The sequence below is a fragment of the Stegodyphus dumicola genome, chromosome 3 (assembly GCF_044657685.1).
Source record: "Stegodyphus dumicola isolate Sdum_Otavi_A_Nest chromosome 3, ASM4465768v1".
Lineage (NCBI taxonomy): Eukaryota > Metazoa > Arthropoda > Arachnida > Araneae > Eresidae > Stegodyphus > Stegodyphus dumicola.
This window is the reverse complement of record NC_140770.1, coordinates 264,011,519-264,037,273: the sequence shown is the minus strand read 5'-3', so window position 1 is coordinate 264,037,273 and position 25,755 is coordinate 264,011,519. Positions and strand designations below refer to the sequence as shown.

The window sequence follows — 25,755 nt, the reverse complement described above, 5'->3', positions numbered from 1 at the left end:
AGATAAAAAATAATTTAGTTTATCTATTTAAGTGTCCGGTTACCAAAAGCCGTACGCTTGTTACATTAGCATTAGCACTGTCTTAAATATTCTGCGAAATATATTACTGTAGTACGTTTTAAACTTTCTTTTACAAAGTTTACCGTCATGTAAGTATGAATTCATTACTATGTATTTAAAAAAATCTTATTGTTCATTTTAGTTGAACTGGGGCTTAAATTTTAAAACAAAATGAAATCTTTTTTGTACGGTATAATCTATATACGGTATTCGACATTGGGATATATCTTGTATTAATTACAATAAATCTGAAATATTAATAAAATTGTCAGCCGAATATTATAAATGAAATATATTTTAATTTGTACCGATTAGAAAAGTCATTAAAAATAAAATGAAGATTTCATTAAATTAAGAAATGCGTGCATTGCTTTCCAATCTCTCAGTTTACTGATAAATTATGAATTGATTTAGAAGATAAATTAAAAATCTTACGTTTTTCTAAATGGCAAAACTCTGAAAACTGATTATGCAGGATTTCACGTGAAGACTAAATAAAATACTTTACATTTCGCTCATTTACACCTGACAAGGTGTATGGAGGATTTATGCAAGAATAAATTAGGATAATAGATTTGTTAAAAAATAAGATATTATTTTTGTTTAATGAATGCTTACCTAAATTTTACATAGGCAGAACAAGTCTAATTAAAGATGCTAGGTATTCTAGAAGAATTCTGGTATTTCATACATTGCCGGTATCATATCCGATTGAAAATGATAATGGAATTCAACAACAGAAAAATTATACGAAAACAAGAGTGTAAACAGTGTAACTACATGTTTTAAAAACGTTTCTATTTCCGAAAGAAATTTAGTTTAAAACACAGAATAAAAATATTTTCCTTAACCAAGACATAAGTACTAATTGCAAAATACTTAATTACAATATTTTTTTATAAACCTGAGCTTGACATTTAGCTCGGAACCCAGTGGTTTTGAATCCCGCGTAAAGTCTGGTTGTTTATGTGCATCCTTTCTCACCCTTTTCGGGGCTACCATATCGGTTTATCTTTTATGGTGCACACTGGGAAAAGCTTCCGGTGGTAAGACAACTAGAGAACCAGCGGGGTCAGTCATTCCTGACAAATGCTTAAGAAGCAAGTGTCTGGTTATTTGGGGAAGAGGAACTATTCTTTAAAATGCACTTCGAAATATTTTCGAAATCCAGAGTATGGTTAAATAATGATTCAGGAATTCCGCAGATATGTTGCTGTTGTTGTCTTGTTCCATATGATCTAGCCGCAGGCTAGACTAGCGGTCGCCAACCGGTGGTTCACGGATCACTGGTGATCCGTGAAAACGTTTTGATGGTCCGCAGAAAAATTGGGACATTATTTATATTTTTATGAAGATTCAGTTTAAAAAATGAATAACAAAACCTGTTATGGAATATGGATTATCCTTTTTCTAAATTTTAGCTACTACTTTTAGCGAAATTCCTTATGAATTTTGCGACTTTTTAGCTACTTTTGCAGGTGTATCTAGCGACATTTGAAAGTGAGAGTTGGCATCCATGGATATGCTGCTGTTATCAATAATAGCGCGAAGTGGAATTCTCTTTCCTTTTGAATTTCAAACATATGCTATTGTGGTTGTGAATAACACAGTTTTTCTCCGTGTCAGTTGGCATCTTGATGGACTTTTATGAGAACCATCTGCATTCTTGTTTCTAATTGCATTACTGGAAGTTTCCGTTTTTGTTTTGTCTAACTGTTGATCGATGGCGTCATTGCTGAGTAAGTGATGATTATTATGTTTACAATAATTAAAAATTGGCGGCATAACATTGTAAATTTAGTGATATTGCTTTGTGTTTGCCGGTTTGTTCTTGCTATTCGTGAAGTTCCTTTTCAGTGATATGGAAATGTGAAGCTCTCTGTACAAGAAGGTAAGATTTTTGTACTTTTTATGTAATTTTTCAATGGGAACGAAATATGTCTAGTTTGCTGATTATTATTGTGTAAATGTATTTAGCTTTATTTAAAAAAATTCATATTAGAGGTCCGCCAAATGTAAAATTATATATGTAGTGGTCCGTGAAGTTCTAAGTGTTGACGACCGCTGGGCTAGGCCAAGTCCACAAGCCCAAGAATCTTCGAAAAATCATAAACAAAAAGAGGACTGATGAAAAGGTCAGTCCTATCAATACCTGGACAGAGTTGCCCATCAGAGAGGTCTTTTGCCCCTGTTCAAATGAGAAACACCTGATGTGTCCACTTGCATGCCTGCTAATGGTGAACTGAACGAGTTTATCAGCTTTGACGACAACATGTACTCTGCCTATTATACCAAGGGTGAATCGGAGGAATTTTCCATAGCCGCCGATGCGTAAATCGATTCAACTTTTAGAATTTTATAAATAAAGTATCAAGTATGTCATCTCACCTGTTCGGGCTTATAAGATTAGACTCCGTTCTATCGGCAAAGAAAACTATAGAAGATAATTTAAGCTGGCTTTGGAAAAATTCGACTTAATTCAACATTTAGAGTAAAATTCGACTTACTCAGGAAAATCAACAATTTTCAGTTTTTTCAGCCCAAAAGAGTGTTAGCCCAGAAGGGCTATTAGTCTCGTAGTGGCATTTTGCGTTGAATCTAAAAGACTGAATCACTTTTCAATATGTTGCTACCAAATATTATCCCTCTGCATTATATTTAAAGAAACTAAATAATGAAGAATCTGTATGAATGTATGTATATTTGTCGCAATGTGAGAAAACGACGGTACCTAGAGCCATCAAATTTTAAATTACGTAATACTCCATCCGAAAATGGGCAACTGGAAGCCCGAATTTTGAATTTCGAATTGGTTTTAATGTTTATTTCATATTTTGCAAAGCTTTAACGAATTGATTAACAAGCTCAACGATTTCAATGCCAGCAATGGCAACTCTGTACACAGAAAAAAACATTTTCATTTTTAGCACGAGGCTGCACTATCGGAAATTCTAAAGTTATGCTGTTTTTAAATATTTCGCGACGTTGCTGTTGAATTGAATTTTATGTGGTTTAAGTGCGAATAACATGATTTTTTTTACTAATAAATGTTACAAAAACAAAATGTTAAACAAATAAAAAAAAACTTGTTTGGGTGTAATATAAAAATCTGAAAGCTTTCAGATTTTTTTTAAATATATATATATATATATATATTTCTATTTCCAAACTTTAAGATAAACAAAGTTCTTTTTTTTTTTTTTTTTTTTTTTTTAGTCGAAAGGGGCTTTGTATCTAAAGGACTATTGCTTTTGTTTTGCGATTTTGCGTTGAATCACTATAAATGTCCGTTTATTTTTTCAAACTGTTCCTACCAAACGTTAGAGTCTTGCATTATATTTGAAGAAATTAAATAATGAAAAATCTGCATAAATGTATGTCTATTTCTCAGATTGTTATAAAACAACGGTGCATAGAGCCATCGAATTTTGAATGACGTAATCCTCCTACGAATATATGCATGTGAAAGACCAAATTTAAAATTTGGAATTTGTTTTATTATCGATTTCATGTTTTGTAAAACTCTAATGAATTTTTGAGTAACAAACTCAATGATTTAAAACCGATCAATGGCAACACTCTACGACAGGGAGAATTTTTTTTTTTTTTTCTTTTTATCTCTAGCGGGCGCGGAACTGTGTATCGGAAATTCTAAAGATAGGCTCATTTTAAAATTATTTTGCGACATTGCTACTGAACTGAATTTTATGATTTAAGTGCAAAGAACATGATATTTAATAAATAAAGGTAACCCACAAAACGTTAAAAAAAAAAAAAAAAAAAAAAAAAAAAACGCCCCTTTTGACGTAATTTAAAATCTGAAACCTTTCATTTTTTTTTTTTTTTTTTTTTTTTTTTTTTTTGTGTGTGTGTCTGTTTGAAATATTTAGTTCAGTTTTATCCAGAACTTCAAACACTGAAGTTGAACTGCATATGTATTTGCAACATTTCTTATTTAGATACGAATATAATCTGGGATTATGAAACTGAAATATTTTGTATGTGATATTTTGCTCTTATTATTTACACAGGAAAATGTATTTTATACTGCTTTCTTTCTACATGATGCTTACCTTAACTTCTGGGAAGCAAATGTCGTATTCAGCTTGCGGACGTAAAGAAAAATTTGCTGCACTTCTGGACACTGCCATTGACTCAATCACGAAAATTAAGGAAAATATCCCAACATGTAAGTACATCATTAACATATAAGCAAATCCATATTCAGTCGAACACAGGTTGTTACAAACCCCGGATATAAGGAACGAACCTTTTGGTCTCGTTCAGCATCCTGTGCCCCTAATGTTATTTTATACTTGTATAGGGAACCTGAAAAGGTATGAAATTGGTATATTACAAACTGTATCGATATCTTCGACTGAAACGTTTCTCGTATTTTACATATTTTTTGCAGAATTTTTGAAAAATTTAATGAAAAATCGCTAACTTTTAAAATCATCCATGTTTAAGTTGTTAGGATCTACATTCCATTTGTTTAAAGGAAAATACCTTTACATTACTTCTCCTTTATCTTCACGCTCAGTTTTTTGTGTGTTCTAAATAACAAATGTGACATCCAGTTCTACAAGAAGGAGGATACAATAAGCATATCGTAGGACACCATATGGTGTACATGACCACTGAACCAAAAACAAGAAGTTTCTTTGATCCAGTTTCAAGTTCTTTGAGACTGAGTTGTCAGCTGTCAAGGCTGGTGAGTTCAACGAATGAAAGAAGTTTTGAAATTTTATATATTCAGGGAAAGAAGGAGCAGAGATACGTATGAGCATGAGGGTATACAGTTGATTCGTCTTTTAGGGTTTGTTTTGTTGGAGTATAAATGCTCTTCAGGTTCTCTCCTCGGAATGGGGATTTGCATTCTTTCGGTCTTTTGCAAGACATAGGATATTCTCTATAAAGGTTATAAGGTATCTCTCTCGCTTTCCTAGCGTGCGTTCGTGGTGTAGTGGTTCTGCACGCTGGTCCGGTATTCCAGTGGCCCGTGGTTCGATTCCCGGCGAAGGCGGTTGCTCATTTTTCATCTTTCCAACTTCCAAACATCCTAATGTCTTTACGGTGGCCCCCGAACTAAAAAAGTTGTGGATGATGACTCTCCACACCCAGGATTTGGCGATTGGATCCCCTAAAATCCCCAGTCGCCCTTTAAAAAAGGGAGTATATAAGGTATCTCTCCCGCTTTCCTAGTGTGCCTTCGTGGTGTAGTGTTTCTGCACTCTGGGCCGGTATTCTAGAGGTTCCGTGGTTCGAGTCCCGGCGAAGGCGTTGCTAATTTTTCATATCTTCTGCTTCCAAAAATTACCTAATGTCTCTACAAGGTTACTGAATCTTTAGTGTAACACTAACTTTGCCTAACTTTTCTTTCTATGTCACAGTAAAATACTGAATTTATTTGATAGCTTACTGCTAATTTTAATCAGAAGTATGTCTGCTCTTGCCAAATATTCCTCCGAACTTTTATTTCTTAAAATTTATGCTAAGGAGAATTTTATATTTGAGTAAATACGGTATGCTAACAATGCTAATTGGATTATATGATATTTTTAAAAATATTAGAATTACAATAAACTGCATACCTTTGACTATGTTCTTGAAAATATTTAAGAGAATATTTATAAGAGATTTAGGAGTTTTTTAAATCAGAAAAGCTGCGTTTATCCAAACTGTTAAGTTAGTTCTACAATAAATTTGAGCTTCATATTTGCCCGTTTAGCGAGCAAAGTCTGAAACTTTCTTCTGAATTTCAAAGTATGATGTGACATCACGAATAATTATGTCTGTATTTGACAATGTTGTTCATTACTGATAAAAGAACAATAAATAAATTCAGTTCAGACTTCCAAAATTTTCATAGTTCGGGGATTCAAAATATCAAAAATCTTCGATTCCTATTTACGGTTTCAACTCTCTCCACACAACGCAGGAAAAGATTTTAAAGCGGTGTATTAACACGTTTTTCACAAATAATTACCAGGCCGAGCGGTAAAGTCGCTGAACACTGGTAGTTGGGACCAGAACTCGAATCTCGGCTAATAGGTTGGCTACATGAGTGTTTTCTTGGTTCCCCCCCCCCCCATGTGTAAAATGTATGCGAGCCAATTTCCGTTAAAAAGTCCTCCTTTAGGTAGATAGCCCTCGGATGCTTTGCCATAATTAAACTAAACTAAAACTAAGCACAAATCTACTACCTTGTGAAAGGTTTCGATGATTTTGCCAGGTAACCAAGATACGATGAAACTTATTTCAGCATTATCTTCATATGTATCAGAAAATGAGATAAAATATTTTATTAAGTTGTTAGTGACTGAAATAACAGTCCCCCCCAATTTATGAAAATATTAAAATTTTTTTTTAATATTACAGCCTAAAATTCCGTCTGCAGAGAGAGAGGTCTTTCCAACTGCATTCCTTTGCACTCGTCCATTTTGACTGTATTTAATGCAATTTTAAATACCTTTCCGTCCTCTCAGTTCAAAAATACATACTACTATGTTTCATTCTTTTTAACTATTTTTTCTAACTGTAATCAAGAGACCATGTAAAACACACGCACACACACAAATGCACTTTGAATGATACACCACACTTTTCGCCTGACTCTACGCGATACCCTGCGAATTATTATGGTCATGATCTTTATGAGGAACGAAGGTCACTGTACTCTGAGCTTGCAATCGAAGTAAGACTATTTTAAGTATAACTATTTTAAGATTATTTTAAGGATATACTGTATGATATTCAGGCCTGTATAGAATACTGATTTTATAATCAGGCATATTGTTTTGCTCTGAAATGCATAACAGTTGTCATATATCGGTGATGATTATAACTGGTCATCATCGAAGCACTGCATCTAAATGTCCTCCATGACCTTGGAATTCGAATAATTCGAACAGATAAATGATTTGCTTCGAGTTAGAACACTTATATCAGAATATTACATATTTTTATATGGTGTACATTAAAAACAAATGTGTAACAATTGCACCTTAAAAGAAAAATATGTTTTACTTTCATCTCAGTTTCTGTTTTGCATATTCATAATTTAAGGATTTTTTTCCACTGTTGAAACCCTCAAATAAGTTTGAAATAACACTTATAAGTGATATTAAATAGAGGATTATTCTTCATTTATCCCATTTCTTTAGTCTATAAGTGAAAAGTTAATTTAATTTATTTTAAAATACACATAATTTAATAATGTGAGAAACTGTATCTGTTCTGAAAGCTATACTGGATAATAACGACTCGATGAAAAGAAATTCCGCGCGTTTTGAATTTTTAAATCTAAATGGATATTAAAATAGTTTCTCATCTAAAGGTTTCTTTGCCATGTTATCTAGCTTTACGTTTGAGAAATAATTATTAAAATCTTGTTTTTAAGGTCATGTATCTCTCTTTAAACCTCTGGATTGCGAAGAGCTTTTGAACCGCGGCTACAATACCAGCGGAGTGTACAAAGTTTGGCCGAAGAGTAGATTACTAGACAACAAGCCTCTAGAAGTGTTTTGTGATATGGTTACCGATGGTGGTGGATGGACGGTATTTGATTTCCTTTATTTAACAGATTTGGGAACTGAAGGATCAAATGAATACTTATAGCAGATTTTTTTTTCAGTTTTAAAATTTCGATACGAACAGGATTTACTCTAAGTTATTATTTGGTTTATAAGCACTCGAGAGCTATCTGCTTAAGGGAGGGATGCCTTCGTGAAGGACTTTCTAAATGAAACTCGCTTGTATACATTTTCCACATGGCGAATGGCACGAAACTGTCCATGCAGCCAGCCTGTTCGCCGTGATTCAAATCCCGGACCGAACTACCAGTGTTCAGCGATTTTACCGCACGGCCGTTGGTCGGCCGTTATCTCTTAATACCTCACTAGGAAAAGATATGTCTTCCTCTTAGTTATCCATCCGATAATTAGTTACGCTTCTTCTGTTTTCGTCACTGGTACAAAAAAGGACATTGAACAGCTCCAGATTATCCAAAATAAACCTCAGATGGGACCTCACTGGAGCCCCAAACTTCATTCGTAGCAGTTCGCATTATAACGAGGCGTCGAGATCGACGCAACAGAAGAATACTTACGTTATGTCAATCAAATTTTGCTTATGAAGGTAAAGAATTGCATTTGCGGATTTTGTAGATTTTTATTCTCAAGAAGCTGAAGCTGCAAACTCTATTTAGTACTCTATTCCTTCACGTTCAGGCTGCAGACTCTATTCCCTCATGCTTAAAGAATATGCTTACAAGATTTAGTAATGCATCATATTCTCTTTGTGCATATACTGTGTGTTCTAGTGCACTATATTCCAGTGTTTCTCTAGTGCAATAGCGTTTAGACATAAATATCTCTTCTATAATATATAGGTACAGGTAAACGTATTGGGAGCACCAAAAACGTCATTAAAATCGAACAGGTATAGTTCCCAATCACTAACCGACTATAAGAAGAATAAAGCTGATGATAGTTCTTAGAAATTTATTATTAAAAGAGGAGGGCTAAAAAAGGAGAAAGGTTATTAGAAGAAAAAGAAAAAGAAGAAAACTAGAAGAAGGGAGTCATTAGAAGGGTTAACTGTGTAATGAGTGAATCAATTATTAGCCCAACCGATGAGACCAGATCTCGAACACTTTGTACCTTTAGGAAAGGAGGGGAATCTAATAACATATGTTTTACATTACATTAACGAAGTTTTGGTTAAAACAATTTGCCGATTTCAAAGTAAGCAGTGGCAATACTGTACGGAATAAGCATTTTTATCTCCAGCGCGAGAGACTGTCTATCTGAAATTCTTAAAATATGGTGTTTTTAAATATTTTAGTTCAAATGTTCTCGAAACGCGTATGTGTGTGTAAATGGTAAAAACTGCCCTTCGGGCGTAATATAAAATCTGAAAGTTTTCAGATTTTGTTTTTAACCGTTCAAGCTTTATTGATTATGGCAAAAAATCAACGGAAACCGTTGTTTCGAAGAATGCTTAGAAGCAAGTGCTTTGTTTTATCCTAATTATACTATCTGAATTAAAATCTATCTAAATTATCTAAATTCAAATACATTCCTTAAAATCTGTATTGTACTGATTAGATCAGTATGAAATTCATATCAGCAAATGCTGATATGAATTTCATATGAATGATATGAATAAAATATAAGCATATGCTGATCGGCATTATAGGATGTTCCTGCTTGCTACAGGAGAACTGTGAAACGAAAAAAAGGAATAAATATTACAATCAAAGCTTGATAACTTCCTGAATAGAGCTGCATTGCCTGCTAAACTATCAGAAAATGTCAAAATCTTTGCAGATCTCTCCAGCTTCATCAAAATGGCCAAACTTGCCTCTGGGATTTCATTGCAATGTCCCGCTTCAGGATAAGTCCTGGACTCTGTAAATATTCCTACAAGCTAACATGAATTTTCCTTTTGCCACTGCAGAATGTCATGGAGATAATATTTCAGACGGATCAGTGTCTAAATTTCTCAACTAGAAAGGGAGGGGAAATTACCCCCTAGAGGGGATTTCATAGTTTCAGGATGGAGGGGATGCGGTCAGCCTTTTATTTAGCTGTTTTAGTTTCTGAATTAAAAAACTATTTTTATTCAAGTTTTGTTATTTATCAACAATATCCTTTTTTGTTTAGTTTATAAAACTGTATAACTACAGAAAGTCATTAGGCTGTTTTGAAGCAAGAGGTGTGAGAACTGTGCTATGTCCTCGCCGGGACTCGAACCTGAACCTCTTGAATATGCGCCAAATGAGCTACCGTTACACCACGAAGGCGTGCCGAAAGGCGTGAGAAAATATCTCAGGGGTTCTCAACCGGTGATACGCAAAGTATTTTTAACTATTAAATTTAAAAATTAACCCCCCAACAGACTGAGTTTTTTCTGTAACACTCGTAAATTTATGCGATCTGAGCTTTGTTCAAGAGTAGTGGTGGTAGTAGTACTTTGTAGTGGTGGTGCTAAGGTTTTCAATTTTTGTTTAGATGGTACGCGTTAGTCAAAAGGTTGAGAACTGCTGTTATATCCTTTTAAAGGGCGACCACTGATTAGGGAAGACATATCATCAAATCCTGGTGGTGAAGAATTATTGTCCACCACCGTTTCAGTTCGGGGGGGGCACAGTAGAATTATTAGAATTTTTTGAAGTAACAAACAGACGTGAAAAATGTGCAGTGACCTCGCCGGGACTCGGACCTGGATCTCTCGAATACGTGCAGAGATACCTTTACACCACGAAAGCATGCAGGAAGGAAGGAAAAAATAAATAAAACATGTTAAAAAATTCTAAATTAAATGTACATTTATTTTTCAAATTTTGGATAGGGATATATATAGATAAATTCATAAAACATGTTAAAAAATTCTAAATTAAATGTACATTTATTTTTCAAATTTTGGATAGGGGGAATGATCTTCTAGCAGCAGTGAAAGGGGTGCATGGGGCAAACCAGCTTAAGAACTACTGGTCTAAATACTGAGAATTTTCTCTAGGATAACAATTCACAGCATCAGCTAATTTTGGTCATCTTTGGAGGTGGTCGTTGTAGAGAATACAACTAATCGGTGGCTGTAATTATCGATCTGCATAATAAATTTATCATACTAAAGCCTATTCATGGCATCTCTTCTGGAAGTCTGCTAAACAAACATAACGAAGTGGAAGTGAGATAAATCGGTTTATTAACACTATATAGCAAGAAAATTACAGATTAATTGTAGAAAATACTGTAGCATAAAACAGTTGTAAAAAGGATTTATAATTAGTTTTTATATTAAATATGAGGAATAATATTTTGAAATACAGAAAATAGATCTTGAATGAAAAGGGGGAAACTTACAAAAAGGCTTATGTCATAAATTATTTTTAGAAATTCAAGAAATACTCATTATTCATGGAATAGAATCTATACCTTTCTTCTACAATTATTTTAATGTGATTTTTAACCATACGAATGACTCAGGCAATTTTCTTTGTCAGCAGTGTTTTTCGTTGAATGTTACTGAAATCCACCGCTTACGTAATCAACAGCTTTCGAAATCAAAGCCATAAATTGCAAGCTCTTGAATTTTGATTTGCTGTGTATAACTGCCAGCTGCACAGACAGGAAGGGAAAAAATAATATAAACACTTCAGAATGATTCATTTTTGGAAACGAATCACAAATGAGTTTGGAAGATAAACAGCCTCATGTTGAGATAAAGATTAAATTTATGTTTGAGAAGCGCATAAAAAACAGTCTTACCGTTAAAAATAGTTTATTTGAATACAGATTTCTAATTTCCACAGTCTTCAGAAATATTTTACGTTGTTACCGAAATTAAGACATTTTAGTGGTTGTTAATGCAAATGTTTTTGATGGTCAGGTTTGTAAGCATTTTTTTTACAGAAGTATAATTATTAATGTTGATGGTAATTTATGTTCTCAGGAATACCATCCTCATTTACTAGTTGCCATATCGGAAGTAATGAAAGAATATTTTCAATTTAATCGTGCGCTCTACATGCGCATTTCAGAAACTCGCGACTTGTGCAATACACAAAAAGAATGGTTTTTAAGGTCATTTTTAGCTTTCGCTTCTATCGTTTTGTGTTTGGCAAATGTATGGCGCCATTGCGCCCGCCGCTGTGCGATCACAATAAAAAATGTTTTAATTTTCAATAAAATTCTATGAGAAAGTTGTCTCATTTTTCATGAAATAGAAAATTGCGTCCAACGGATAGCACAAAGCGAAATGCGACCGATCTTTTTTTCTGTGCATGTGTTATTAACTCTATCTAACTATAAATTCACCTTGAAAAGGGAATTGTGTCCTCCATCTAGCAGATGTTCCAGGATGTGCTCTTAAGGACAAAAGGGTTGGAGAACTCTGATCTAGAGAGTTTTATAATTTTGAAAAATATTGTGGAATCAAAAACTGCAAAAAATTAATTTAATGATGGATGATGGTTTTTGAATAATTTTTAGCTTTCTTTTGTATTAAATGTATGATAGTGAGCTTAAATCATCTAGAGCAGGGGTCCTCAACCGGTGGTACGTGTACCACTGGTAGAAAAATAGGTGGTACGCAAAGAAGCAAAATATTTTTAACTATTAAATTCAAAAATTAAAACCCCAACATCCTGATGGAGGTTTTGATTGAGGTCTGGTAGTGGTACTTGGTAGTGGTGGTACGGTTTTCAATTTTTGTTTAGATGGTACGCGTTAGTCAAAACGTTGAGAACCGCTGATCTAGAGAATTTTGTAATATTGAAAAATATTGTGAAATCAAAAACTGCGCCAAAGAAACTGCAATAAATTAATTTGATGATAGATGATGGTTTTTGAATAATTTTTAAGCTTTCTTTTTCTATCGTTTTGTGTTATGCAAGTGTATGATAGAGAGCTTAACCCATTTAGAAAATTTTATAATTTTGAAAAATATTGTGGAATCAAAAACTGGGTGGGGGGGAAGAAATCAATAAATTTAATTTGATGATTGGATGATGATTTTTTTTGGATTAATTTTTCGCTCTCTTTTTCTATCGTTTTATGTTACGCGAATGTATGATAGTGATCTTAAATCAGCTAGAGAATTTCATAATTTTGAAAAATATTATGGAATCAAAAACTGCGTGGAAAAAAAACTTCTCCAAGAAAGTAATTTGATGATGGAGAATTCTCAGGTAACAAATATTATTCAACAAAATATTGTATTTAGAAAGATGCGAAATATGTGAATAATTAATTATTATTAAAATATAAGATTGAAATCGAGGTGAGAAATTTTGCTAGTCGTGAAATGTAAGACTCGATATAAAACTTACATATTATCGCAAACACCTTGGCCCAGTTTGGCGAATTTTACGAAAGGAAAAGAACAATCACTTTTATTGCAAAAAATTATGTACACATACATACATATTTTCTGTTTTAAGTATATATTTATTTCAAATCATAATCAGTAAAGCCTAATTACATACGGATTTTGTTTTTGCTATGGTGGAAATTTCGCATTGTTTGCTTTGAGAAAGGATTCGAAGCATAGTTCCAGAAATGTTTACTCAGCACTTGTTCTTTGGTGGATTGTGCTTCAAACCTTTGCTAATTGTCCAGAGAATATCTTCAAGATTTTTCAAGACTCCCAAAAGTTAAAATGCAGAATATTTTAACCCAAAACTGACTATTATGAAGGCCAAAATTCAATACAATGATACGGGTTTTTATATTTGCTTTATTTTTAAAAGCAGAAATTTGTCTTATTCCATTTTTCACCAAGTGTAGTAGTCTTCTAGACGGTATAGTGGTTAGGGGAGCCTACTGCGGTATCAAAGGCCTGCGTTCGAATCTCGGAGAAGACATGGATATTTGTAAGTGTAGACCCCCGGACCCCTTCCGGGTGCTGTCTATCAAAATTGGGGTTGAAGATAGAAGTTTAACCTCTCTTTGGAGTAGCCTCTGGCAAACATTCTTCCATGTAATATGGATGCAATGACACTAACCAAGCGGAATGAGTTTTTGAGTATACTCTTAGTTTCTACAAATTTCCTTTCTTATTCCACAGAAACTAAATTTGACTGAAAAATAGATATCAACGATTGGACAAACCATGAATATGCTTCTAATAAAAGATTTTCAAAGAATCTCATAATTACGTAGGATGCTTGATTATGGGGGAAAATATAATTTTAGCTCCAGGTACAACTTCAGCAATCTCTTTACCGCTAGAAATAAACTTAGCCATCTTGTGTTGCTGTCATTTAATAGAATTTGAGAATTAATTTCTACAAAACCACAAAATTCTTTGAGTGATTCAGTCCTTATTGTATAAATATTAAAAAAAAAAAAAAAAAAAAAGAAATATTTTTAATACAATTTTCCGTAAATTCCCTCCTGTCAAGTCGGTACTATGACGATGTCTATAATGGATAACAATCCACCTTTTTCCTTTCCATGCATCCCTTTCACCAATTGCTAGACGCCGTCCATAAATATGCATTTATTTAAATCTAGATTGTTTTCTAATGTATTTTACAAATTAAATCAAGAAAATGTATAGAAAGCATTAATAAATCCAAAACTTTAATAAAAGTAGCATTTTGTATCCGTAAAATACAATTAAGCATTTAACAGGTAAAACAAAGGCTGACCGTATTCCCCCTGAAACTGTAAATGCCCCCCCCCCAACGGTTGAGAACTCTTGGTAGAGACGTTCGGGCCAGATTTTTCGTTTATCTATCCATGGTTATCAAAAAGTGTAGTTGGTTGTTTAATTTGGCATGCTTTGTAGATCCAAAATTTTACTTTCGATTCCATGGCTGTATAAGTAAAACTATTGGATTAATATGGGGAAAAGTTTTTCTGCAGCATAATTGCTACCATATATTGCAGCTGAGCAATATTCCCGGTTTACTTCTAGCGCATTTTAGGTTATTAGTAGTATCTGAATTATCAAACGAATCTCTTAATAGTATTTTTCATTCACTCAATTAAAGCTAACCATCAATCAAGAGAAATCAAGAGCTATAATATGTTTCCGAATCCTCACAAAAATTTCAAGACTTTCCAGTTTCACTTTAGAAGGTAAAAGAATAAAAATACTGGACAAAGTAAAATACCTAGATCTCATAATTGACCCCCCCCCGAAAAAAAAAAACTTAATTCCATTGAGCACCTGAAGTACGGACGGGCAACGCAGCATCAAGCATCGCAAATAACTTGAGAAAGGTTGAAGGAAGCATTTGGGGATTCAACCTTATTTTCAAAAGATTTATCATATGGTAATCGAAAGAATCGTCCTATGCAGATCAGAAATTAAGGACCATCCCAAGACAGTTATAATAAAAGCAGTTGCAGGCAATTCAACTACCATTCTTGCTACGTATCGCTAAATACTATCGCACGACCACTAACGCAGCATTATACATATTAGCAGAAATACCCCTGCTCCATATAACAGCTCAAATTGAATTCGTAAAGGGAGCAGTGCTCTTATTGAAGAAAAGTTGCCTGTAACAAGATCAGCACTTAGTTCCATACAATCATGATTCCTCTTCCATTCAAACATAAGACACACAGCAATGAATAACGACATTTACTTCCGTAGGCCAGAAATGATAGACCATAACAGACTGCAATGTATATATATATATATATATATATCTACGGATGGGCCAAAAATAGAAACGGATTTGGAAGCGCTAGAATCATCTTCATTGCTCACCGAAACAAAGTGGTCTTCAAAAGCCGCCCGGCATCAGAAAACAGAATTTTTTAAGCAAAACTATATGCCGTTAAACAAGCATTCTCTCTCTAATGTGATCTAAGAAACATATAGATACGTACAGATTGCCAATTAGCAATACTCACTGTCACGAATATAAAATATAAATTTGGAATAATTCAAGACATCCGAAACATTACAGCATCCCACCCTGAGCTCCTTTGATTACTAGGGTGAAGGCTCGTATAAGCATTGAAGAGAATTAAGAAGCGGGCAGATTGGCAATCTCCACCGAGAAAGCAACTTCCATAAACATTCCTTGGTGGAAATCGAATAAAATGCAATTTGAAACGAATTCAAGAAGTAATGTGGCCTCAGGAATTGATCAGTATGGACACAGAAAGACACTTTTTCAACTCCCTCCCAGAAATCAGCATCGAATTATCTAGTTTAAGTCATTTGATAAACTGTTTTATAACAGGCTATGCATTCCAGTTTAGTTGTGAATGCTAGGGTTTTGTAGGTAACGTGTTCAGTGAGTAAACAATGGAGTAACAAATGTCTGGAGTGGTGGGATGTGTGTGTGTGTGTGGGGGGTCTCTCCCTCCATATTTGCCACTTTCCGAGCTTCGGAGTTTAAATCGCAGGGTGATCTCTACATATGCAATTGTGTATAAAATTATAAGCTTAATTGTTTAATATTACCATTATTTCTAATGTTTGTTTCATTTGCAACTGTTCTTTTCTTGTTCAAAAACCATAAAAATCAGTTAAAATTATTTCTGATTGAATTGCTCATTTCCTTTTTATTTCAGGTTATCCAAAGAAGAGGTAATTTCTTAAGACCAAAGGATTATTTTTATCAAGACTGGAAAGCCTATAAAAATGGATTCGGTAACATCGAAGAAGACTTCTGGCTCGGTAAGCTTCCCTTTATTTGCTTTCTTTTTCTTCTTTTTCTTTTTTTTTAAATATTACTTGTATATTCTGACATAACTAGCTTTTGTGCACTTAACTGTAAAATATACCATCTAACTTAATATAATGCTCAGAAGCTTCAAAAGCTTAAAACTTGCAATGAAAGCTTTCATTTTGAAGTTCAGAAACAAATTTTAGCGATTCAATAATCTCAGTTCGCGATACAGTGATTTAAACTCACAATAAAGGTTTCTTAAATAGAAATGTTTGTGAATTTTGTTTTTCATATTATTCTAAAATCTTTCAAAATATTTAATATAAAAAAACAGGTGAATTTCAAAATCCTCTTAGGCTGATACGCATTTTTTTAAAAATTCAAATTATTTTTAGAACCAAAGAATTTTTAAATGAAGTATTTTATGCCTACGCTGCTATGGATATCTTTGATAGGCTTAGGTTAGGTTAATTGATCAAAGCAAAGCAACTCGAGGGCTATCTGCCTTTGGCAAGAGATGCTTTCGTGAAGATTTTTTAAGGGAAACTGACTTGTATCCCATGCTACGCTTAGAAAAAAGCACGAAAATTTCCATGTAACTAACCCATTTATCATGATTTGAAAATGAATCGAACAATCAGCGTTCAGCGAATTAAAATATCTGATATGGACGCCATATGACATGGCTTCTTGTACGGCTTATTAAATCATACACATTTTTGCTGCATTTCATTTAAACTTGTTTCCTCGAATTTCTCTCACTTCGCGGCAAGGCTTCGCGGCAAGACTTAGACAGAAAATATCTTCATTAGAAACTGCAAAATACAGAAAAACATAAAAGACCAAATACAAAAACAGCTAAAATTCTAATTTTAAATAAAAAAAAATTAATTTTTTTTTCTTTTTATTTAAAATTAGAGTTTCTACGCAGAAACAAGCAATTCAACCAGCGTCAAGGAAGACAAAATTTTCGGTGCACAAAACTGAAAATTTGCTTTTCGTCCCAGTTGGCAAAAGGGCAGTCGGTGCAGAAATTGACTTAATTCACTATTACAGTAATAGTTTCAAATGTAAACAAATGGCGGCTTCGTTTCGCTTTAAAATTTAAAATTTTGACAATTCTACAACTAATTCAGAAGTCTTCATTTGCGGTTTTGCAGCTGAAGATGATGGTTCGGTAAAACCATCGAAACTAGTCCTGTGAAAATTTTGTAAATATAACGCTGATTTTTGTTGTTTGACTTCTGAATTAGTATTTATTCGGCGTGTTATTGTGTTTTAATTCTACAACTGTTGCATGAAGATTAATTAGGGATATAAAACTTAACCAGAAAATAAGACCAACATAATTGTTACATTTAAAGCCAAAAATGCGTAATTTACCAACATATAAGAAGGAAAAAAACTAAGCTCACCGATCTGGGTAATAGAATAGGTATATATATATATATGTATATGTGTATATATATATATATAGATAGATAGATAGATAGATATACATATATATAGTTATATACTTTTGACGCGGTCGATTGCAACCAAAAAGGGATGTGCACAACTACACGTTATAGCAGTCCCATATACAAAATCAAAATTTCGACGTTCTGAGGCTAATCGATTTTGAGTTATGCAAGATATGTACATAATAAGTACGTATGTACAGACGTTATGAAAAAAATCTCTTCTAAATCCGTTTAAAATCCAGTTTACAATGCGTTTTAGAAAAATGAGTCCTTTATTCTGTCCACACGTACATTGATATGGATATGGTGAAGTGTGGTGGATACCCATTGTTTAACCATTGGCAATGTGATTGTTCTCCAGGCACACTAGTTATCCAGGTAATTACACCCCATAGGGTTCACAGGAGACCCTGCCAGGCGTTGTTTGCAATACTTTGTATTTTACCTAACCGCGGGCAGTGCCTTTCTTTTTCCATTAAATATACATTGATATTTTCACAGTTGGTGCCTTTCGCACTTACATGCTATGGAGGACAGCTCCAGGTCTGCTTACATACAATGTTTTAAGTAATATCTTTGTTATGTTATTCTAAGCTGCGTTGCATAGCTCAGTGCCTCTTGTGCACAGGAAGTTCATTATATTTATGATTTTTTTTCTGACATGGTTGTTCTTTTGGTAGCGTATCTTATAAAAGGAGTCATTTCACTTACTGAATTCGGGACTTTTAGATGATGTTCAGCTGTGAGGGAGCATTTAAATAAATAATGTTCGGGACTGCCTCTTTCTCCACATACACACTGGTCTGATGTAGCTAAATTCCTTGCGTAAACGTACGTGGGAAAAGGGCCATGCCCTGATCAGAACCACGTTATTTCTCTTGTTATTAAACTGGGTGCTGTGCCTACTTTTGGGAACAATTTGATAAGTCCTTCTTCCTTGTTCGTCATTGTCCCACCAGTTCTGCCATTCAGCTTTAGATTTGTTGCTTATGATTTTTTTAAGGTGCGAGGCCAGACCATGGTGCTGATAAATTTTGTGCGTTTTAACCCCTAGCTGCTTCTTTGGCTAGGATGTCAGCCTCCTCGTTGCGTTTTGTCCCTGCATTTGCCTTCAGCCAAGTGACAAAGAAATGTTGAGATTTTGTGGTGCTGAAGTTTTTTCTGTAATCTCTTGGATTAATTTTGATTTGGTGGTGCGGGTTTGCATTGGCATGCATCGATGAAAGACTGTCTGTAAAGATATATGCTGTTTTTAGGAAGTTTGTGATGCTGTATTTTATTGCTTGAAGAATCGCTACTGATTCCGATTGGGATATACTATTTTGTTGATCTAGGCGGAACTTCTGTTCTGTTATCGAATTGGGATCTAGGTAGATTTTGATTGCGTTGTCTTTACCTTCTTCTAGACCGGGAACGTCTGTATAAAGTTGGGGGAATTTCTTTTTCGTTTACTTATTTTTTCATGCTTAATGTGATATTATTTTTATTTCCTGGGTGGTGCTCATATGGGTGTGCCGGTGTCCCGTATTTCTCTGCTAAAAGCTGTAATGATTTGTAATGGCTTTTCTTTCATAGTTGTAGTACTGTTGTCTTATGTGCTGTTAGCGATTTGGAAGAGGGCCGCATTTGATGTTGTTCTATAGCTTCCTGTGTAGTTGAGAAGGAAGGGTGGCTGGATTGTATGAAGCTTTTTTTGCTTTCTTTTTGTCATTGTTTCTGTACATATGGCTGCCCTTATAGGGCAATCTTCTTGATTACTGTATGGTAGATGAGGTTTTGGATTGGTCTGCTCATTTCCCTCTACGTTGGAACGGAGGCGGAGAAGTTTTCCTTCTTAACAATATATTGTTGCGTTTTTCTTTTCTGACACTAGCTGTTACGTTATTTTCTTCCTTCACGTTCGTACGCGGTTAGTGTGGATTTGGAATGAATAACGACGACACTTGATGAAGTATCGAAACACACTTTGTTAGCCGGTATTAATCAGGACAGCTCCAAAGTTACGTTTTACAGTCATCGAAGATCTACTATAAACACGCTGACACAATCAGTGACACATCTTTCAGGTTATCAAGCTATCAGGGTAGAGACAACTTCACTGCAAAGCACCAGAGTACAGCTCCCGACTCTGCTGGGTCGTTCTCGGAATTCCACGTACTCTCGAGACTCTCCAGGTTACACCTCGCGATGTACTCGACGACGAACAGAGCACAGCTTCCGGCTCCTCTGTTCAGTCGTTCCCGGAGCTCAACACGCTCTGACGACGATGCACTAATCGCGATATTCGAAGACATTCTTTCGATGCACTCGACGACCACTTGGCGCTTGCTGCCCGGCTGTCAACTCGATTGACTCAGCACGGACTGACTCGCTAAACGAGACACACTCTCGATACTACTAACTCTCCGCGTATCAGCAGGGTTTATATAGCTTTTCGCTGGTGTTCGAGAACATTCTGTGCTAAACCAGTAAGAATTCGTTCCAAAAGGTTCTCCATCCGTCCATGGCATATCGCCAATTTTGTCGCCAAATATCGCCAAATGGGCTATTTTGCGGCAAATGTGGCAACCTTTCTTTTTGTTGCCATTTTATGGCAACCCTAAAACTGCTTTGTGGGGAAGCCATCTTACCGTGCCTGTACATTTCGTAACAATATGTATATTCTTTGTCCTGTCTAACCTTATGAATCCTGTAGCACGGTTTAGTGAAGCAATGTCTTTACGCCTATAAAGCTCATCTCTAAACGCTTAGTTGTTGAGAAAAGCTAAGATATAATAGTTATAGATGTCACGGGGAAAAAAATCGTTGAAATGGATTCAGCCGCGGTTAAAATGGATGTTTTCTTTGAAATACGACACCCGACATTTTTCGCGATTACAATACTTCCTTTACTTCGTACAAGGAAGTAATTAGATTTCGCATTTTTTTAAAGATTAATTTTTTTAAATTTAAAAATTAGGACAGATTTATATTCAAGTCATTTAAAATACTTTTAATCCTGGAAATAATCAGATTTATGACCAGTTGTTGCGAAAACAAAAGCTCCATTAGAACTTTTGTGGAGACGATGTGTAACAGGTTGAAAAGAATCTTCTTTCTCTTTACAGGCAACGACAATATATATTCGCTGACGAATCAAAAACTGTATTCCGTCAGGATTGATCTGCAAGATGTTGAAGGGAACAAACGTTATGCTTTCTATGATAAATTCTGGATCGAAGATGAAGATCGCAAGTATACTTTACATATTGACAGTTACTGTGGAGACGCAGGTAAGAACCAGTCATTTTTAAACTGAAAATGTAGCTTATGTTGATATAAATCCCCAAATTTAATTTATTCAGATGAATATTTTTATAGCATAAGAAAATGGCTGTGGTTACTGAGCACTCAATCTCATCACAGCAAAGAAGAGCATATTTTTCAATTCCCTTATTTCTGTTTTTAAATTTCTTGGATTCAAAAAAGAAAAAAAAATCTATATTGGGCACTACATGACTTCCTTGTACGGCCTATTCAATTATAAATATTTTTTGCTGCATTTCGTTTAAATTTATCTCCTTAAATATCATCAGAGGTATATTTCTCATTCAATCAATTCAGTTCTCACTTTCTGGCAAGGCAAAAATGCATAAATACTCAAAACATCTTCATTAAAAACTAAAATAAAGAAAAAACTAAAATACCAAATACAGGCAAAAACAGTTAAAAAACAATTTTTACAATTAAAATTTGAGTTTGTACGCAAAAACAAGCATTTCAGCCAACGAGCAGGAAGACAAAGTTTTCGATGCACAAAACTAAAAGTTAAATTTTGTTCTTACTCGAAAAAAGACTCTGAAGTTGGTGCACAAACTGACTAAATCACTATCCTAATAAGAGTTTGAAATCTCAACAAATGGCTGCCTCACTAGGTCTAGCATCGGTTAAACTTTTAAATTGTTGATAATTCTACAACTATTGCATGCAGATTAACGAAAGGCATATAAACATTAATCGGAACATGATGATTTTGTAGCAGTTACCCCCTTTTTGCTACAAAAGACACGAATATGCATCTATCATAGAATGTGCCAAAAATTCTGTTATTCATATAAAGTAACAAATGTTTAAGCATAGGAAAGATATAAGGGTAAACCCTACGGAGGATCAAATTCAGTCTCAACAGACTGTACGAAAAGAAGGGTATAAGAAAATGACTGTGAACGCCTGTTGTTTAAATATTGAGAGTGATGGCTACTTTATCCAGATCATGACTTAATCAACTGCGACATTTTAACCCCAGAATATTAGCCGTTATTAATCATTTTTTCATCAAGACGATCGTTTTTCTGAGACAATTTTTCTTACTTTGTTTCAAAACGAACCTTTCTCGTGACATTTTGGAATGCATAGTATTTGACAAAATATTGGTCTAATATTTTAATCCCGAAGAAGGAATGGTTATTCATAAGTATTTATGTTTAAAGAAGGAATGACTATTTATTAGTTACGACCACTTCAGATCAGGTAGCATTTCAGATCTGTCAAATTGAATCTTCTCTACTAGTTGGTAATAAGGAGAAGAGGTACGAGAACTGCGGTTTCCTTGCTCTGATTAAAATGAGGTTGGAACCTGGCATAAACTCGGTTCGTTACTTCATACGTCCAAGAAGACGAGATTTTTGTTCAATGACAAATAATTCCGACCCCATTCGTGATAACTCATGAGATCATTCCAGGTGCTAAGCACAGTTTCTTTGTTGTTTCCATACAAAGACTAAAATGACTGTTATAACGTCCAGAAGGACCAAAACAGCAAATGACGGCAGCTAATAAAAAATTTATACAGCAGTTATTCCTCACAGACTAAAAAAGTTTAAAAGAACTTTCAGCGTTTTAGAACTTTAAGCTATTACAGACAAAGCCTACCAAGATTAGCGATGTGGCAAATGATGGTACTAGAAATGAGCTCATTTCCAAGGAAATTCTCTTAAAAAATTTAGGGATCATAAAACCACCACTTTCCCTTGCTCTTCGAATTGTCAAACAGCAGTTACATTATGATATTTATAATATGATATCTATGTTATTGGAGAAGCTAAGCATCAAGAATCAGCATAATATTTGTAAATCTTGCAATACTAGTTGCGATGATTTAAATCAAAAACTGTATTCCGTCAGGATTGATCTGCAAGATGTTGAAGGGAACAAACGTTATGCTTTCTATGATAAATTCTGGATCGAAGATGAAGATCGCAAGTATACTTTACATATTGACAGTTACTGTTCAGATTACTAATTCAGAAGTCAAACAACAAAAATCAGCGTTATATTTTCAAATTTTCACAGGACTAGTTTCGATGGTTTAACTCGAAACTAGTCCTATGAAAATTTGAAAATATAACGCTGAATTTTGTTGTTTGACTTTTGAATTAGTATTTGTTCGGCGTGTTATTATGTCTTAATTACAGAACCATCTTCTTCAGCTTAACGCTGATTCGTCTTGCTTAACTTCTTCGAAAATCGTTATTTGGCGCGTTATTTTAACTAAATAATATGTATGTTGTTTTACTTGTGCATTTAAATTAATATTAATATGTGTTTATAATTCTTATCTATATTTCTTTCAAGCAAAATAAAAACAGTTATGATTTATTGCTGTTGGCGTATTGCTATATTGCTAATATTTGGTGCGAAAATGAAGATTTATCATATACTTTAACTGCATCTTGTTAAATTAACTGCATCGATATAACCTAAAGGCGCTACAAGCTATTGAAAATGCGCACAATTTCACTAAACGATATTAGTGAGACGAATTTTAAACTATGAATATTCATAATTACTACAAAACTACATTCTAGATAGCAGCTACTAATGTAATTAGAACTTGTGTGCAAAATATATTACTTGTACCAAACTAAATCACCGGATTTGCAGCTACGTCTATAGAAATTAGTAAATTTTGTAACAAGCAATATAAAATTAATTAGGTATAATAACGTAATAATCTTCAATTTTAGGTGATTCGATGATAGTTATACATAATAACCAAAAATTTAGCACAAAGGACCAAGATAATGACAACGAGAAGACTCAGAATTGTGCCCAGATATACAAAGGTGGATGGTGGTACAACGCTTGCCATTCTGCAAATCTTAATGGTCTCTATCTCAGAGGCAAGCATGAATCTTACGCAGATGGAGTCACCTGGAGTGCTTGGAAGGGTCAGCGCGAATCTATGGATACAGTCGAAATTAAAATAAGATCGAAGAATTTCCGTAAATCGCTTGTTGATGTTGATTACATAACATGCTGTTAAACTTATTTGTTAAAAATAAAACATTATTATATGTTTCCTTCATTTCTTTGACAATGAAAACTCTAAAACACTAGTAAGCATACGAGCTACTTTAAACCTTTAATCATTTAACAGGCACGACCTTTTTTAATAGCGCTTCTGCTAAAAATTAAAATCGACACCAGCCAAAGTTGGGCTGATTTCTTACATTTAATATACAATTTGTTTTAAACAAATCTTCTTAATTGCTGGTACTACGCCACTTTCTTCCGAGTGGTATCAGTAAAATGTATTAGGAGACACTATTTCTCTGTTAGAAGAGGAATTTAGATAAGTAAACAGATTAAAACAATGCTTTTATTCCAAGCACTTTCGAATCAAAATACGATATGTTTTCTATTAAGACAAAACGCTAAGAAGATTTTCCTATTAAAGCTATGCTGTTCAACGAAAATTACCATTGAAATTCTATTTTTTTGCAGGGTCATCCTTTTCAAAATTTTACTTGCTAGGAAAGTTTTGTTGCCAGTAATTTGTTGGAGCATTCTTGGACCTACGTGTCTGGAAGTGCATAGTACAATCGGCAGGTTTTGGCCAGACAACTTTATTTTTTGTCTTTTCTAGCCGTACTGAAAAACGCTTTTTCCTGAGCCTAGTTGAAGATGCAGCTGGGTAGTTCCAGTTTTAAGATAAATCCTTTGCTATGGTTTTACACATTTCGCTACTTCCACATTATAATCTAAACTTGTTCCACAACCATTTCTTTATTATATTGACTTTTAATGTTGCTTTATACTGAATAAAACAGATAGCGTGAAATCGACAGATGAAGAACACGTAGTTTAATTCGGAGATTGAGGTGTGATAAAAATGCTGTGTACCGAAAATTTTAAACAATCGCTTATGTTCTCTTTTTACGCCTAATCTTAAAATCTCTGTTATGAAATATTACGCTAACAACGAATTTTCAAAATATGAAATTACTTTGTACATACATTCTTCCAGGCTAGCAAGTATACTGTCTAGCAATAAGTATTTGGACACCTGCGATAGAAAATAAGAACAATATTTCTTCATATTCAATAGCTGGTAGAGCCTCCACGAACGGCAACTACAACTTGAACCCTCCAGGGCATGCTTTGCTCGAGTACTTGTATGACGGTTATTGGTATTTTCTTCTACTTAGCTTGGAGAAGACATATAAATTCTTTCATCAATGTTTGGACGGTTGTTATACCCCTTAATTCGGCTATCACGTTCCGCAGGTTCTCAATAGGATTCAGGTCTAGACCAGTCCATTCAGTTAACCACATTGTCACCATAACAATACACGGTGGACTTCCCAGCATGACAGCTGGGTTTGTGGTTTTGAAAGTAACATGGGTCCAACACGTAAAATTGTCACAACGTAAGAAGTACATTGTCATCCAAAATAGTGCACTAGGCATCGGCGTACAGTTTACCACGAATTTGGACCAAGGGACCAAGTTCATTCCAGAAAACGTACACCCAGATCATAATTTCATCTTTGCCGAATTTATTCTATAGCCACAATGCATTCTGTCAGCAGCCGTTCTTCAGGCAGACGCCACATCCAGACGCTGCTGTCTCAACGGTAGAGGCTGAACTTTGATTCGTCGTTCCAGACAATTTGTTTCCACTGATCTACGATCCACTGTCGACGGACTTTGAACCACTTTAAATAAGCAGCGTGGTTTGACTTTGTGATCAAAGGCTTATGGGCGGTAGCACGACCCTTAAAACCAAGCACTCCTGGAGTATGTCGGCCATCGGTTGGATGC

General features: G+C 34.5%; 1 protein-coding gene across 1 annotated transcript; it reads left to right on the top strand.

The window, feature by feature from the left end:
- On the top strand, positions 1-24,011 carry LOC118197943 (techylectin-like protein). Its single transcript, XM_085814084.1, has 6 exons — positions 1-149; positions 4,092-4,249; positions 7,463-7,620; positions 16,110-16,215; positions 20,778-20,942; positions 23,676-24,011. Coding segments are annotated over exons 1-6 (888 nt in total). The 5' UTR covers positions 1-147; the 3' UTR covers positions 23,975-24,011.
- The last annotated feature ends 1,744 nt before the right edge of the window (positions 24,012-25,755 follow it).

Excerpts from the sequence above, each read along its gene's own strand:
- LOC118197943 (XM_085814084.1), top strand. Across the intron at positions 7,621-16,109 it reads CCGATGGTGGTGGATGGACG|GTTATCCAAAGAAGAGGTAA; the intron begins GTATTTGATTTC and ends TTTTTATTTCAG. Across the intron at positions 20,943-23,675 it reads CAGTTACTGTGGAGACGCAG|GTGATTCGATGATAGTTATA; the intron begins GTAAGAACCAGT and ends CTTCAATTTTAG.